At 50.2% G+C, this 16,046-nt stretch overlaps 1 protein-coding gene across 1 annotated transcript; it reads right to left on the bottom strand.

Annotated features, from left to right (window-relative positions):
- Positions 1–828: 828 nt before the first annotated feature.
- HTR3A (5-hydroxytryptamine receptor 3A) lies at positions 829–15,024 on the bottom strand. Its single transcript, XM_004382518.3, has 9 exons — positions 14,952–15,024; positions 12,426–12,592; positions 12,097–12,141; positions 9,061–9,170; positions 7,440–7,609; positions 4,596–4,756; positions 3,813–4,023; positions 3,502–3,723; positions 829–1,223 (listed from the first exon to the last, which is right to left on the bottom strand). The coding sequence occupies exons 1-9, from the start codon at positions 15,016–15,018 to the stop codon at positions 925–927; spliced, it is 1,452 nt and encodes a 483-aa protein (XP_004382575.1). The 5' UTR covers positions 15,019–15,024; the 3' UTR covers positions 829–924.
- Positions 15,025–16,046: the final 1,022 nt, after the last annotated feature.

Below are 16,046 nucleotides of genomic sequence, written 5' to 3'. Positions count from 1 at the left end.
AATTCCCAAACCTATCTTCACCGATAATTTTAAACCTCCTCTTCCACCTACCCAGCCTTTTCCTAAAGCTGCTGACAAAAGGACAAGAAGAGAGTATAGGGCTTCATATCATTTTATTACACCACTCATCCCTGCCATCTAATGGAGGCGTGAGTTGTTGAGGGACATGGCCCCAGGTGAAGTGAAGAAGGAGATAGTAGGGGTCTGAATAAACCAAATGCAGAGTTATCAGCTCCATGTAGTAGAGAGTTGCTTTTGCCTTCCATCTAAAAACAAGGTTGGGAGAGATGAGGAGAATTCCAAAGCACCTCATTTAGGGAAGTGCCAATGGGGAAACAGGCTTGGTAGGTAGATAAACAGAATGAAGGTCAGGGAATGCATGGGTTTCTCCTGATTTAAGACGGCATGTTTTAAAGCCATAATGGGCAGTAGGGGGAGAGGATGTAAGAACCTTGAACATCAGTCTCTTCGTCAGGCCCTGGCTCGAGATTACTGAGATGAATAGGCATTGGAAATAGGGCATAAGACTGTGTATGTGTCTTAAAAATGTACCTGGACCAAAGGGTCAGAAACTATTCTAAAGCATAGATGATAAAGTTGGGGGGCTCTGAGACTAGGTTCATGGGAACAGAACAACTAGAAAAGAAATAGTGAGAATGTTGATATGATGTGAAAAATGTAACCAATGTCACTGAACAACGTATGTGGGAGTTGTTGAATGGGAACCTGTTTTGCTGGGTACGCTACCACCGAAAGTACAATAAAATATTATTTAAAACAAAACAAAAAAACAGTCCCAGGCAAACTAAGGGGGGGGGAGGGGAGAACGTCCCTGGAGTCCCCTGGGCCCTGAAGGACGGAGCAGAAATCCCCCCTCCCCATCCTAACTGGCCCCATACCCACCTGCCTGGGGGCTGTGCCCACTCAGGAATACTGCCAGATGGACCAGAGCGTGACCAGGGTGATGGTGTAGGCCAGCACCGCCAGCAGGTAGATGCGGAAGAGTAGCCTGTCCAGCACGGAGCCCACGCGCAGCCAGTCCCGGGCCACCTCCCGGCTCTCGTCTCGCTTCTCCAGGAAGTGCCGGATGTTGGACAGCTCCTGTAGCAGCCCGCGCACCGCCAGCGACGCCCCCCGCGGCGGAGGGGGAGGGCTGCCTCTGCCCCACGGGATCTTCTCTAAGTCCAGGGGTCCTCCCGAATGGCTACAGTGGTTCCCCATGGCTGGAACAAGAGAGGAAACCCTGGTGGTGTAGTGGTTAAGGGCAATGGCTGCTAACCAAAAGGTAGGCAGTTCGAATCCACTAGGTGTTCCTTAGAAATCCTGTGGGCCAGTTCTACCCTGTCCTATAGGGTCACTACCAGTTGGAATCGCCTCGGTGGTAATGGGTTTGGTTTTTGGTTGTAACAAGAGCAGTGCGTTGGCAAGAGAGGGGGCCCAGCAGGATGGCCTGAACACCGTCCTTATATTTCTATGGTGTTGCTGTTAGCTGTCGTCGAGTCAGCCCCTGACTCTTGGTGACCCCGTGCACAATGGATAAAACGCTGCCCAGTCCTGTGCCATCCCATGATAGGATGTAGATCGGATCGCTGTGATCCATAGGGTTTTCATTGGCTGGTTTTTGGAAGCAGATTGCCAGGCCTTTCATCCTAGTCCATCTTAGTCTGGAGGCTCTGCTGGTACCTATTCAGCATCATAGCAATACTCAATCCTCCACTGACAGATGGGTGGTGGCTCTGCATGAGGTGTATTGGCCAGGAATCTAACACGGGTTTCCTGCGTGGAACGGGAGAATTTTACCACTGAACCCCCACTGGCTTTTAGGTTCCTATACCCATACAGAATTTTTTATTACGAAAAATTTCTGATATAAAAAGTATAAAGAATAATATTATATACTTGTGTACCCATCATCCAACTTAAACAAATAAAGCTAATGTAAATTTTTCAATTGTATACCTGTATACCTCTCCTTAGTGACATCCTCTGTCCCCTCCCCAGATCATCAGTATCATGAATTTAGTGTTTTATCTTTCTCAAGCCTTTTTTTTTTTTTACCTATGGACTTTCCCCAGAAATTTGATATTCTTTATTGCACTTGAGCTTCACAACAGCGCCATGAGAAAGGCATGGTAGGGGTGATTACTATCCCCACTTCTTTTATAAAGGTGCTGAAGCTCAGAGTGGCTAAGTGACTAGCCTGTGGTCACACAGCTGGAGCATCATTTAATGGTGAGGCCATCAAAGCCCAGATATCTGAACTCCCAATCCAGTGCTCTCTCCATTACATCATATTACCACAGGATGCTGGCCAGGGGTCACTGCCCTCCTCACCAGGACTCCAAGTCCTTCTGTACCAGAAAACTCATCTTCAGATCTGGCTACCTGCACCAAGTGAACAGTGAAATTAGGCATTAGGCTGTAGACTGGCTCACTCCGCTGACTAACCCATGATGGCAGGGTCTTAGATGAACCAAGAGTCTTGTGCAAAAGGCCTGGTCCTAGCCAGAAAGAAGGATGAAAAGCGGTGAAAGGTAGTGGTTAAAAGCAATAGCTTAGTCACGGGCTCTGTGCCTTTAGGGAAGCTGTTTAACTTCTCCATATTTCTGCTTCTCCATCTGAAGAAATGAGAAGGAGAATCCCATTGGGTGGCCATGAGGATTGCATGTGGTAATGCACAGAAAGTGCTTTGCCCACGCCTGGCTCCAAGTGCTCAATAAATAAACCACCAACTAAAAATGGTAGCTATGACAATGCCTCAGGAGGCTAGAGACCCAGATGTGGTGTCACTCTGCAGCTATATCTTCCTGCTTTATAAACCAAAAAACAAGCAAACACGTTGCGGTCAAGTCGATTCTGACTCATAGCGACCCTCACTGGTGTTTGGAATTCCATGAGGTCTGGTCTTTGAGCAGTTTAGAGTGAGAGCTTTAGAAATCCTGGCTGCAATATTTAACTACATGAGGCAAGGAAGCCAGCAACTGCCTGAGGGGATCGATTTCACCCCGTTTAAGGCCGCTGGGTGGTGCAAGCAGTTTGTGATGGGCTGCTAACCTAAAGATTGGTGGTTCGAACCCCGCCAGTGGCTCCACGGGAGAAAGGCCTGGTGATCTGTTTCCATAAAGATAACAGCCAAGAAAACCTTGTGGAGCAGTTCTACTCTGTACCACATGGAGTCGCCATGAGTCGGAAATGACTTGATGGCAACAGGTTTGGTTTTCGGTTAATGGGTGCATCTCAGAGGCCACGCTCAGCCCGGACGTCTCAGCTCCTGGGACGTCTACCCTGTCTCTGTTCACACCTGGGCTGATGAGAGGCTGTGACGATGAAAAGAGAGTCCAGATGGGCCCCTCGCAAGGAGGCTGGGTGTGGGGGTGCCTTGTGCAGGACAGCATCAGATTCCAGGCTCTTTGGCATGCCACCCCCTCCAGAGACTCCACCAGGCCCTGAATCCAGGCCAGAGGTGGCCCTTCCGTAGGGGCTCTCCCCTCCCTCTCTCACCTGAGCAGTCATCAATCTTGGTGGCTTGGGAGGTGGCTGAGAGCCTTGGGGAATTCAACTGCTCCCCCAAGCAAAGCAGCACAGCGATTCTGTCGAGAACCAGGCGCCGCAGCCAGACAGGCACGGGCTGCTGCAGATCTTGCTTGTGCACCACCCGCACGATGAGGATGGTCTCGGCCAGGCTTATCACCAGCAGAGCCATGCACACGACGAAGTAGACACCTGTGCACGTCAGGGAAGAGACACACGGAAGGGTGGGAGGGGGGGTCTCCTCTGCCACACTGAGCTCCGCCCCCGGGGGCGGGTCTTACCAATGAGGGGCGTGCCAATGGCGGTGGCCGGCAGTGTGTCAGATACGATGATCAGGAAGACGGAGTAGCCCAGGAGGAGTGTGATCTTGAAGGAGACTCTCTCTCCACTGTCCGGGGGCAGGTAGAAGCCCACGATGTCCATGACCATGAGGAAGACGCTGGGCAGAAGTAGGCTGACTACATAGAACAGGGGCCGCCGGCGGATGACCACCTGGGACCGGGAGAGCAGACAGGCTCTGCACCCAAGAACAAGCCCCTATCCTGGACGCCCCTGCTTCCCGGAGCTGTCAGCCTGGATTGTTCAGAGAAGGAAATGGACAGGCCCTATTGTCTGCCTCTGGATCCAGACCTGTGGCTGAAAGGTCTGGAGTGGTTCAGGATAAGAAACAAATCGGCTGAGATTCCCCATTTACTTCCTTGAAGTTTTAGGGGAATGTGCGCAACCCCAGAGTTGGAAAAAGGCTAAGGAAATTATGGCTCCTTAAGTCTACCTGGGAGGATTCCTGCTGGCGCAGTGGTTAAGTGCTCGGTTGCTAACCCAAAGGTCAGCGGTTCAAACCCACCCACTGCTCCATGGGAGAAAGACGTGGCGGTCTCCTTCTGTAAAGATTATGGCCTTGGAAACACTATGTGGCAGTTCTACTCCGTCCTATAGGGCCGCTATGAGTTGGAATCTACTCCACGGCAGTGGGTGTGGTTTGGGTTGTTTTGAAGTCTACCTGGGTGTAAAGGTCTGGTCATTTTATCATCATTTTACCCACATTCACTCCCTGTCCCACTCACGTAGAACTTCATTTCTGCGTAACAACTGCTGGCTTCGATACTGAACTTCTGAAACTGGGTCAGCACCCCCAGAAGCTCCCACTCGCCCTGGTTCATGAAGACACTCCTGTCGTACTTCACCTTTTCTGGCTTGCGCCACAAAGAGATGTTGATGTCCTGGACTGAGAGAGAAGGAATCAAGCCAGTTTGGGGATCTAGTATCAGGAGCCAGCCAGACCTTGAGGCGGTGGAGTGAGGGTGGAGTGGGGTGGGGGGTGGGGCAGCAACCAAGGGCATGGATGTCAGGTGATTCGAGTTCAGGTCTCAGCTCTTAATCTTCAGCCTCAGTTTCCTCAGCTATAAAATGAAGTGATACTACACATCCTACCTGTCTCGTGTAAAACACAAAGGACCACATAAACTGTTGATTAGAAAGACTTCTCTCTCTCCGTTTCTCTTTGTCTCTCTCTGTGCCTCTGTGTCCGTCTATCTGTCTCTCTCATACATACACACACACCCCTTCCAAATGCCTTGCTAGGTTTCCCTGTTAGAATTACCCATTTAGGAAATGAACACAAACCAACAGTCTTCACCTTTGCCTTGACAGAGCTGCCTGTCTATAAAGGTGAATTAGAAATATAAGCAAACACCTCACTTACAGAATAGCAGTTCTACTTCTTCGTGTTTACACTAGAGAAACAGACGTACGCACCAAGAAGGACGGGAGTATCTCCTACAGCAGAACACTGGACAAGATCTAAATGTCTATCAGTCAGGAAAATGCTAAACAAACTATTGTGAGATATTTTCTAGCAGTTAAAATTTATGAGGGAGATCTAACATGGAAACATGTCCAGGATCTCTTGAGGAGGAAAAAGAAGCAAGTTGCAGTATATCATAGTACACATAGTATGTGTGCAGTACATTTGTGTAAAGTAAAAACCCACAAAACAATGTCCATGTAATTTCCAAGGATGTGTGTGTGTGTGTGTGTGTGTATGCATGTGTTTGCACACACAAATACACATGTGACTATAAATGCATAGAGAAGGATCTAGAAGAACACACTATGTGAAGTTCATATTGATAAAAGTGGTTAACTCTTGGTGTGGGCAGTTGTTGAAGAGCTTGGAATTGAGGCTAGAGGTCAAAGGGGACTTTAGCCTTATCTGTAATTATGGCTTTTGTTCAAGAAAATTATGTATTACCTTTGTAATTTAATCTAAGAATAAAATCCGAATAGAAACAGACATCGCCTTTTCGCAGTAGGCAAGCTCTATGTCACTAGACCAGTGAGCACCTAGCATTCATTCCCTCAATCAGAATTTGCCTAGCACTTCCTTTTTGCTGGACACTGTGCTAGGGATCCAGTGGTGGGCCAGAAAATTATGTCCTTGCCTTCTCTCAGTTTATATCTAGTAGAGAAGTAGATATTGAGCAAGTGTGATAGAGGCGGGAAGAAGAACAGGGAGCTATAAAATTGGGCAGCAGGGATAGCCTAGTCTGGGGAGTAGGAGGTGGTTTCCCTGAGCCACTGTTTCTTACACTGTGACCAGAAGGGTGAACAGAGGAGTTGGTCAGGCTAAATATGGCAGAGGGAGAAGAGGGGGGATGAGGGGAAAGAGGAGAGGGTAAAATAGTCTAGCAGAGGAAGCAGCATGTGAGAAAGGGAAAGAACCAGGAGTTTTGGGGTCTGGAAAGGCCAGCAGTCTGGCTGGAGCAGAGCGGCAGATTAATCAGTAAGCAAGGTACGCACAGGCTTATTTGTGCTTACTTTCTAATCTGTAGTGCACAATTTCACCTGTTTGTAGTGAAAAACCAGTGAAATTGTGCACTATGAATTAGTAAGTAAGCACAATTAAGCCCGTGAGTACCTTGCTTACTGGGTAATCCGTCTCTGGCTGTGGGGAGTGTGCACAGCTGAGCCTGGAGTGGTGAGTGGCAGGCAGGGCCAGGCTTTGCGGGGCCCTATTGGCCAGGTCGTGGACTTGGATTGTGTCCCAGGAATGCTGGGAAGCCATCGAGGGTTTAACAGAGAGGGATCTGATCAGATTTGCATTTTAATAAGTTCTCTCTGGCTGCTGTGAGGGGGACAAGAATGAATAAGGGAGACCAGTTAAGAGGCTATTGCAGAAACCTAGGCAAGAGATGACAGTGGCTTGAATTAGGGGGCCAGCGGTGACGATGAAGAGAGGTGGGTGGATTTCAGAGACTTTTAGTGCCAGACCCTGTTCATGATAGTGGAAACGGACTGTCTCATTAAATGCTTATAATGTGAGAGAGCCAGCAAGGGCAGCAATCCCAGCTCCATTTGGAGGATAAGGAAACAGAGGCTCAGGGGCATTAAAATAACAAGTGGTCAGTAAGTTGGCTAACCACCACCTGTCTGTCAGTTTGTTATACTGCAGTGGCTTGCATGTTGCTGTGATGCTGGAAGCTATGCCACCAGTATTTCAAACACCAGCAGGGTCACCCACGGTGAACAGGTTTCAGCAGAGCTTCCAGACGAAGACAGACTAAGAAGAAAGACCTGGTGTTCTACTTCCGAAAATTAGCCAATAAAAACCCTATTGATCATAAAAGAACATTGCCTGATATACTGCTGGAAGATGAGCCCCTTAGGTTGGAAGGCACTACACAACAGCTGAAACAATGGACTCAAACCTATCAACCATCATGAAGATGGCGCACGGCTGGGCAGTGTTTTGTTCTGTTGTACGTGGAGATGGCTCAATGACAACTAACAACAACAACGGGGTAAGGGAGAAGAAGGCATCCAAGATGTGCTCCTCAGCCAGGTGTCCCTGGGCCCCCCTACCCGCTCCCATACCACCACCACCACCACCCCGAAGCCCACATACTCACTGGTGTGCAGCCAGCTGGTGAAGGTCAGTGAGCAGTTCTGAACGTCGAAGGGGAAGTTATAGATGTCAAGGCTGCAGGCCGTTACCACCTGGAGGGGCTTGTAGTTCTGGACGTTACCATCTTGTTTAACATACACGTACGGGATATTTGGAGACTTCCCCACATCCACACTGGCCAGGGAAGAGAGGTCAGTTTGGGGGCTCAGGAAGCAGGTCCTAGGTCTAGCCCTGCGAGTCTGAAGGTCTCTGAGCAGCCCAGTAGGGGAAGAAATGCAGGGAGGGTGTAGGCAGCAGGCAACCTGAACGGTTCTGTCTGGCCCCAGTGTTTCCAATCTATCTATCTTTGACCTCCTTACTTGCCATCGTCAAGGCTACTTTCCAAGCAATAAAAGGCATTTCTCCTCCTTCATTCCCCTGGCATCCCAGCTACAAAAGGCAGGGAAGAAAGCCATAGGCCCAAAACCACAGGCTGTAGGGCATATGCCCAGCTACCCCCACATTATTGCCCACTGGGGCTGGGCAGCCCGGCTCCCGGGATCACCAGCCCTGGAGCCCGGGGCAGGCTTGGTGAGAGAGCAGAACCTTGGGCTCCATCCCGATTCAGGCTTCTCTTTGTTTCTCATCCCTAGAAGTCTTGTGAAATGAGAATAATCGTCCCTGGCGGAAAAGGAACTAGAGAAATCATTGATAAGAATTGGAGGAGGCCAGGAAAGCCCCAGAAGACACAATTCCACTCTCTTCGCTGACCCCAGACTCCTACACTCCCCCAATGACCACTGTGGCTTGGAGTGGGCTAGACCTGGGGTCATGAGCCTGCCGTCTCCTGTGGAATCAGGCTCAAGGCTGAGAAGTCAAGGCTAAGGCTATTTCACAGTTTAAACTGGAGATCCAGACAGGGGTTTCCCAGAACCCCTCCAGCCTGAGTTATGCAGAGCACAGGGTCAGCTGCCTCCTCGGAAAACAACGTGAGTGGTGCCCCCTGGAATTGGGCAGTGCAGTGAGTAGTGGGTAGGGGGAGATTGGCCCCTGCCACCTTCTCCATCTTCCCTGGCCTTGAATTCAGAAGCCCAGGTGGTGGAGCCTGAGGGAACCTGAAGCAGAAGTTGTGCTGGCTGGGACCAGATGAGACAGCATTTGGCTGCTGGGAATAAAGGTATGTTGGGGATACAATTTGTGGCCAGTTAGGCACGTGTAATTTGAGAGGTTTGAGAGTGTTCACTAGCTCCAAATCTCCCCTGTGACCAGGAGCAGTGATCACCAAAATGTCCCACTTCTTTCGGTAATATCACTGTCCCTTTAAAAAATGCAGCTGCCCCTCATTAGCTTATTATAGCTCAGTGTGAATTCACTCGCTGGCTTGCTCTTTCCTGCAATGGGGGCCCTTGGACCAAGAGCTCAAAGTTTTAACAACAGGCATAGAAAATGGGGAGTTTATAAAAGAAGAGAAAGGGGGAAAATGGCAAAGGGGAATTTGGGCCAACTCTACCTGTAGTTCTGCAAATCTAGGTGGAACATCTCAAATGTAACAGCAGTGATCTTGTCTCCTGCCTCCTACCCCACCCCCTTTGCCTTCTCCAGCCCTTAACCGACCTGGGCACCCAGCGTGGGATGACAATACTCACAACTCATTGATGAGAATGTCTGGGACCCAGATGCTGTCAGTGGGGATGGACAGTCTGGTGATGTTGTCGAAGTCCTCAGGGTTCCACTGGAGAAACTCATCCGTCCAGCACTAGGGGGAGAGCAGGCACCTGATGGGCAGCCCCACCATCCCAGGTGAGGGGCGGCTTTAACTCAGGTCGATTTCACCCCTCAGTGCCCAGGCAACAGGTGGCGTGCTGGGAAAACCTGGGTGGTACCCAAAGCACTCAGCAGTAACTTAGGGCTCCCCATTTCAGTACTCACATACTCCCTGACATGCACTTAGGACACAGACAGGTGGAAACCCTCCCAGGGAAGAAAGGCATTTAGTCATTCCTGGTGCTATGGCTCCCCCGCCCACCAACTGAGTGATTTTAGACAGATAGCTTCCTGGGTCTTGGCACACACATACGTAAATGGGAATAATAGCATCCACCTCCCAGGGTAGAACCAGCCAGTGGCACCACAGAAGAAAGGCCTGAAGATCTGCTTCCATAAAAATTACAAGCAAGAAAACTCTACGGAGCTCAGTTCCACTCTGTAACAAGTGGGTTCGCCATGAGTTGGAATTGACTCGATGACAATGGGTTTTTGGTTTTCACAGGGTCAAGATGGTTACTGTTAAATTTTGATCAATGCATTCTCCACTCTCTTGAGAGAATGGCCAGTCTAAAATGTAAATTTGGTTATGTCACTCCCTTGTTTAAAATTCTTCACTGGTGCCCCCTTGCCCTTGTTGTTAAAACCCATTGCCATTGAGTTGATTCCAACTCCTAGCGACCCTATAGGACAGAGTAGAACTGCCCCATAGGGTTTCCAAGGCTGTAATCTTTATGGAAGCAGAATAGCACATCTTTTCTCCCACCGAACGGCTGATGGGTTTGAACCGCTGACCTTTTGGTTAGCAGCCAAGTGTTTAACGCCCATTAAATCAGCTCCAATTCATGCTGACCTTATATATAACAGAACAAAATGTGGCCTGATCCTGTGCCATCTTCATGATGGTCGCTTTGTTTGAGTCTATTGTTGTGGATATTGTGTCAATCGATCTCATTGAAGGTTTCCTTTTCATCGGTCCTCTACTTTGTCAGATATGCCTGTAAGTTCGTCATATGATGGTAGATTGCGTGTTGCTACGCTGCGGGAAGCTTTGCCACTAGTATTTCAAATACTAGCCGTGTCATCCATGGTGGACTGTTTTCAGCAGAGCTTCCAGACTAAGATGGAATAAGAAGAAAGGCCTGGCGATACTTCTGAAAATTATCCAGTGAAAACCCTATAGATCATAACCATTGTCTTAGGATAAAGTTAAACCCCATGGCCACAAAGGCCTCTATAATCTGGCTTCAACCTATCTTTCTAGCCTCATTTTTTTGCCATGCCTCTCTGTGGATTCTACACTGCAGCTATATAGAATTAAACCCTGTTGAAACCTCCCTACCCTTTGCCTACAGACCTTCCTCCCCCATGCTGCAATCCCTGTCTTCTCCAGTTTTACTCATCCTTACAGACTTAGCCAAGGCATCTGTCTGTCCTCTCTTCCAGGGAACATGCCAGGACCCACTTCCCAAGTTGGGTTAGATGCGCCTCCTCTGAGCTCCCAGGGTTAGTCTCGTGTGCTTTGCCCCATTGGCCATGCTGTCTTGTTGCATTTTAATTGTCTGCTCACATGTCTGTTTGCACTAGTCAGTGTGCTCCTTGCAGGCAGGGCCTGAGTCTAATTTGCGTCTCTGGTTCCTATCCCTTAGCACAGTTGCTGGTACATAGTGGACGGACATTCCCTTGATGCTGACTGTAAACAGCAGGGGCAGATGCTAATAGTTCAGAGGTGGGGCCTAGGACTGACATCCCAGAGGAAGGGAGCTCCAGGTTGCCTGTTCCTGTTCTGGTCCTTTCCATTGAGGCAGGTGTACTCTGTATTAAGGGATCTCTCTGTGAGGCAGAAAGGGAGCAGTGTCTCAAGGATCAGCATCCTGGTGTCTTCCTCCACCCCTCCTTCCTGTCGCATGAGCTGGTGGTGATGGTGAAGAGTGCCCGTGAGGAGTGAGAGAGCCACATACGCCACATGTGTCTCCAGAGCTGCTTTCAGGCTTGCCTCTGTGAACTGTCCTCATCCTCCTGCCTTCTTCTCTTCTGCCACTTGATTTCCTCTTCTGCTCTGACTTCTTCGTCACAATCTGTGGGTCTGCCAGGGTGGGATCCAGCCTCTGGACAGCAGCCTCCACTGTTTGCCCACGTACAGTGCCTACCCGTCGAACTTGAAGCCAGAGATGCTACCAGGGGTGGTTTACCCAATAAGCAAGGTATGCATGGGCTTAATCGTGTTTACTTACTAATCTGTGGTGCACAATTTCACCCAGGTTTCTTGTGGTAAAACCCAGGTGACATTGTGCACTGCAGATTAGTAAGTAAATGCAATTAAACCCATGCATACCTTGCTTACTGTAAGCTGGTACATACTGTGTTTACTGGTTAATCCACCCTTGGTTATGCTGTGAAGCCTCAGAGACACCCACAAACCAATGCCTGACCCAGGCCCAGCAGAGACGGAATGAATGGGGAAGTGGCCAAGGATGTGAGGACTAAGTGGATGGAATCATCCTGTTTCAATCACCCAGTTTGGTTGTCGTCCAATTTGGCTTAGTAGAAGGAAGAACTTTCTAGCAATTTGAGTTGCTTGAAAGTGAGGTGGCTGCCTTGTGAGTTCCCAGCTACTGGAGGTGTTCCACAGAGGTTGGACAAACACTTCTTTGGTTTGTGAAGAAATCCAGAAAGCAGAAGAGGGTTTAGAGGATTTCTCCTCCAGTGATCTTTAAGCTTCCTTCAATTTCCAGTCCTGAGATTAGAGAATTCTAGACTCCTGGATCTGGTGCTGAGTGTGCTTCTGAACCTCTCCCCTCACCTTCCCTCACCAAGGCCCCTGAGATTCCTGACTCCCTGGAGATAGAGGAATCATTCCTGGAAAAATAAGCCCCCTTTCCAGGAAATGCGGGTGATTGAGGGGCTGGTCTGCTCACCTGCCGGTACCAGATATAGGTGGTCAACACTTGATTCTTCTCATCCTGTGAAAGGAAAGGGAGATGGACTCAGGTGGCCCATGTGGGCTGGAAATCCATCACAGACACCCAGCCCCACAGAGGAGCTGCTCCTTTGTGTCCCTGTGCCCTTGGGAAGTGAGAGTGAAGAGAAGGGGCTGGGGAAGTAGATAAGCTGGAGTTCCCTGGTCAGCCAGGAAAAATTGAGTGCCCCCGGTGCTGCCCAGGGGTAACTTGGTCTCATGTGGTCTTCTCTCCACCCCCAAAAGTTACACCTCAGAGCATGGGACGGGTAGGGGCCAAGCGCTCACCACATTGAGGATAGCGTAGACAATGACATCGACGAGCACAGTGGTCGACTTCCTCCAGTCCCGCACGGGCCGCACGCCTTTCGTGTAGTTGGACAGCAGGCAATCAGAGAGCCTCAGCAGGGCAGGCTTGGTGGTGCTGTGGTCCTGGGGGCACCCCCTCCACCTGGCTGCAAAGGAGAGCAGTACAAAGTGGACCCTGTTCTCTTGCCCTGGTTTGAAAGCTATTAAAGGACTATGTCCCCACCATTCCCACCTCACGAAATTCCCAGACACCCTCGCCCCCACAGACTGAAATCCCCATTGCCAGACCATTTTGTCTGCTACAATTCCTGCCAAAATTCAAGCCTGTCGTCTCTGAGGGGCGACCTACGCACTTACGTACATGAGAGCAGGGAACTGGGTTGTAGGAGAAGGTGACACAGAGAGATAAGTTTTAGAGTAGGCTAAAGGCTGAGAAAGGTTGAGAGTAGGGGGCCTGCCTGAGGAGGCAGGGCTGTGGGGCTGTGGATGAGGGGCCCTGGGGAACTAAAGGGAAACTAGCCAGGGGCATGTAGTTGGGAAAGGTGGGATGGGTGCAAGAAAGCGCGGGCTCAGGTGCATGATTTCTAAGCCAAATGGTCTGCCTCAGGATTTTGCCTCAGCCAAGATCAGGTCTCAGCATCCAGGAAAGCTCATTGCCTCCCTGCTCCCAGTCCACAACCAACCAAGAAAGAAGGAAGGGTGGGTGACCAGCAAAAACTGATATCCCCCCTCCTGCAAAGTCCACCCCAGAGGATGCCCTCCTTCCTTCACTCACACACCAACAGCTAGGGAAGGGTTTTCCGGGTCTCCTTCAGAGAGTGGCTATATTGGCAAACTTGGTGGGGTTAGGAAGAAGGTTTGGGAATGGGGTAGGAATGAGGAGAAGCCGCATTTCCTTGTTCTCTGGGTAGGAGGCCGACAATGACAAATAGTGACAAGAAGGCCTAATCCTAGGGCCTAGTCTTGCTCTGTGGTGACCTTGGTGTACACCAATTTTTCCTCTGGGAAATAGTGGGAGCATTTCCTGAAGGAGGCCATGAAATATGAAGGTGCTAGTATATGGGGCAGGAAGGGGGGCACCCTAGAGGACCAGGGTACAGACCAAAAGGTGGTGATGGGTCTGGCAGGGTTAGATCAGGGCCTGACTTTCTCTAAACAAAACCCTCTCCTTTCTCAACTCGCCTGTGATGTGTACAACCTGTACAGCAAGTTGGTCCTACAGGTTCCCCCTACTTGTCTCTAACCCACCTGTACCTGCTAAGCTTTCAGCATCCCTCAGGAGGACAGAAAAGAGAAGAGAGAGAAGGAAGACAAGAGACTATTTACTGAGTATCTATTGGGAAAATATAAGTTAACTTACATTATTTATCTTAAATTTAGGACAGTCCACTGCCACCCTGGTGGTTATCATGTTGGTCATTTAACAAACAAGGATCCCCAAAGCTCACGGAGGTGAGTACCAGGCCCATTTCATTCACCCGGCACGTGGAGGAACTGAATTCAACCCTCATCCCTGTGTCTCTTCACTACCCCGGGTGACAGACCAGATCCTATTGTCTGGGACTCTGACCAGCTCAGAGAGAACCAGATAGAGCCCAGCAGGCCCTCTGAGCAAAGGGCCATTGCTGGGAGGTAAAGGTTTCTCTCTCGCCAGGGAAGCCCTAGGTCAGTCATCACTTGCAGCCTGTGCTCGCTTGGCCCACTAAGCTGCCCCAAATTACAGCCCACAGGAAGGAAAGGCATTGTGCCCGCAAGCCCTATATGTCTGCCCAGCCCCAGAGTGGCATCCTTCTAATCATGCCCCAGCCTCAGCTCCTACCCAGCTCTGTACGGGGGGAACCTTCCAAGATGGTTATGGTCTGTAGCAAAAGGATCCCTGTGCGACCAAAGTTCCCCATATTCAGAGAAGGCAGGAACGCGTGGGCGCGGGGAATACAGAGAGAAGTTTGGTGTCACAGGAGTTTAGCCCGGAAAGGAACTTGGGGAAACAAAGGCCCAGAGAACACAAGCATCAGAGCCAGTGGAGCTGCGGAAAGATTGCTCGATTAGCTCCCATCTCTACTCTGCTGCTGACAAGCTGTGTGACCTTGAGTGAATTACTTCCCCTCTCTGGACCATGGTGGTCCCATTTATAACAGGAAGGGTGGACTGAATGAGCTCGAAGGTCCCTTCAGCTGCCATGTGATGAGTTTAGGGGCAGGGTAAAGAGGAAAGCAACCCTCCCTGGGCACGCGTCTACTGCCTCTCGGATACACCAAGAGCTGAGCAGCAAGCCCTGCTCTCACCTGGTGGTCAGCTTCTCCAGCTTTCTAGCTTGATCGTGATGCCCTGAAATGCTCTCATGCTCATATAATGGTAAGATACCCACCCTTCCTGCAGCTGCACCCATTCCTAAACCCTTCTTCCCTCAGGCACCCCACGCCCGCCCCGAGGAAACAAACACCCCCCCCCACCCAACCCCACCCCTGTGGGTGGCTAGCCAAGTCCTGCATATTTTCCCCTTACCTTGTCCCTGTACCAGGAGTGTGGGCAGAAGCAGGGCAAGCAGCGCCTGCCAGACAGGCAGCGACATGGTGAGCTTCCCACGGTGTGGGTGGCCTGTGGAGTGGCCCTTCAGGGTGAGTACCGCCCAGGGCCAGCCTGCCCACACGCTGCCAACTGATGCCCTGGCCACCGTGCCTCTTCTGGCTGCTCCACTGCACCTTCTCACTGCCCAAGCCCCCAGGGTTGGGAAGCCGCAAGTCTCCCAGCAATCAATCAGTCCTCCCGCAGGATCAGGTTTCAGGGCGGGAGGGAAGGGGAGGGAACCACTGAGAGGGGGGCTGATGTCACAGGGCGGGAGCTCAGGCGACACCATTCAGCCAGGTGGCATGATCAAGGTTTCCGAAGACTCCTTGGGGACAGGGGGCTGCAGGAGCCTATGGGGCAAGGGTGCAGCTTGTCTGCTGGGATGTGCTGCTGCCTTCATTTATGACCCATGGCGAGTATGTCTCGGTAGCATTGATCTGGAGTGGGGTGGATAGTTGTGCAGGAGCAGAAGGGCCATTTCCTGCTCCCCACGGTGAGGTAGTCCCCCTGGGCACCTCTACAGACAGGGGAAGAAGGTCTGAGGTTACCACACATCTGCCCCGTTATTCTCCTTTTAAATATTTATGTTTATATATTTAATCTTCTAAATATTCAATACATAACAATTTAGTATTTAAATATATAGTAAAAAGGATGTAGAACAAAATTCTAACACACAAAAAAAGACCAGATTTACTGGCCTGAAAGAGACTGGAGAAACCCCAAGAGTATGGCCCCCAGACAACCTTTTAGCTCAGTGGTGAAGTCACTTCCGAGGTTCACCGTTCAGCCGGGGAGTGGACAGCCCTATAAAACAAAACAGAACTAATGAGGCAAAGCAGTCCAGGGACAAGGACTAGAAGGCAGAAGGGGACAGAAAAGCTGGTGATAGGGAACCCAAGGTTGAGTAAGGACAGTGTTGACATGTAGTGGGGTTGTTAACCATTGTCATAGGGCAACATGTGTACTAACTGCTTAATGAGAAACTATTTTGTTCTGTAAACCTTCATCTAAAGTGAGAATAGCAGCACA

Source organism: Trichechus manatus, unplaced genomic scaffold, assembly GCF_000243295.1.
Source record: "Trichechus manatus latirostris isolate Lorelei unplaced genomic scaffold, TriManLat1.0 scaffold00094, whole genome shotgun sequence".
NCBI classification, from domain to species: Eukaryota; Metazoa; Chordata; class Mammalia; order Sirenia; family Trichechidae; genus Trichechus; species Trichechus manatus.
The sequence above is the reverse complement of the archived record's forward strand: the minus strand, read 5'-3'. Positions and strand labels throughout refer to the sequence as shown.

What these genes read in the sequence shown, in the direction of transcription:
- HTR3A (XM_004382518.3), bottom strand. Translation starts at nt 15,018, where the DNA reads ATGTCGCTGCCTGTCTGGCAGGCGCTGCTTGCCCTGCTTCTGCCCACA. An exon ending in ACTCCTGGTACAGGGACAAG is followed by an intron (nt 12,593 to 14,951) that starts GTAAGGGGAAAA and finishes TCTCCTTTGCAG; the next exon opens with CCAGGTGGAGGGGGTGCCCC. An exon ending in GACATTCTCATCAATGAGTT is followed by an intron (nt 7,610 to 9,060) that starts GTGAGTATTGTC and finishes TTCCCTGGCCAG; the next exon opens with TGTGGATGTGGGGAAGTCTC.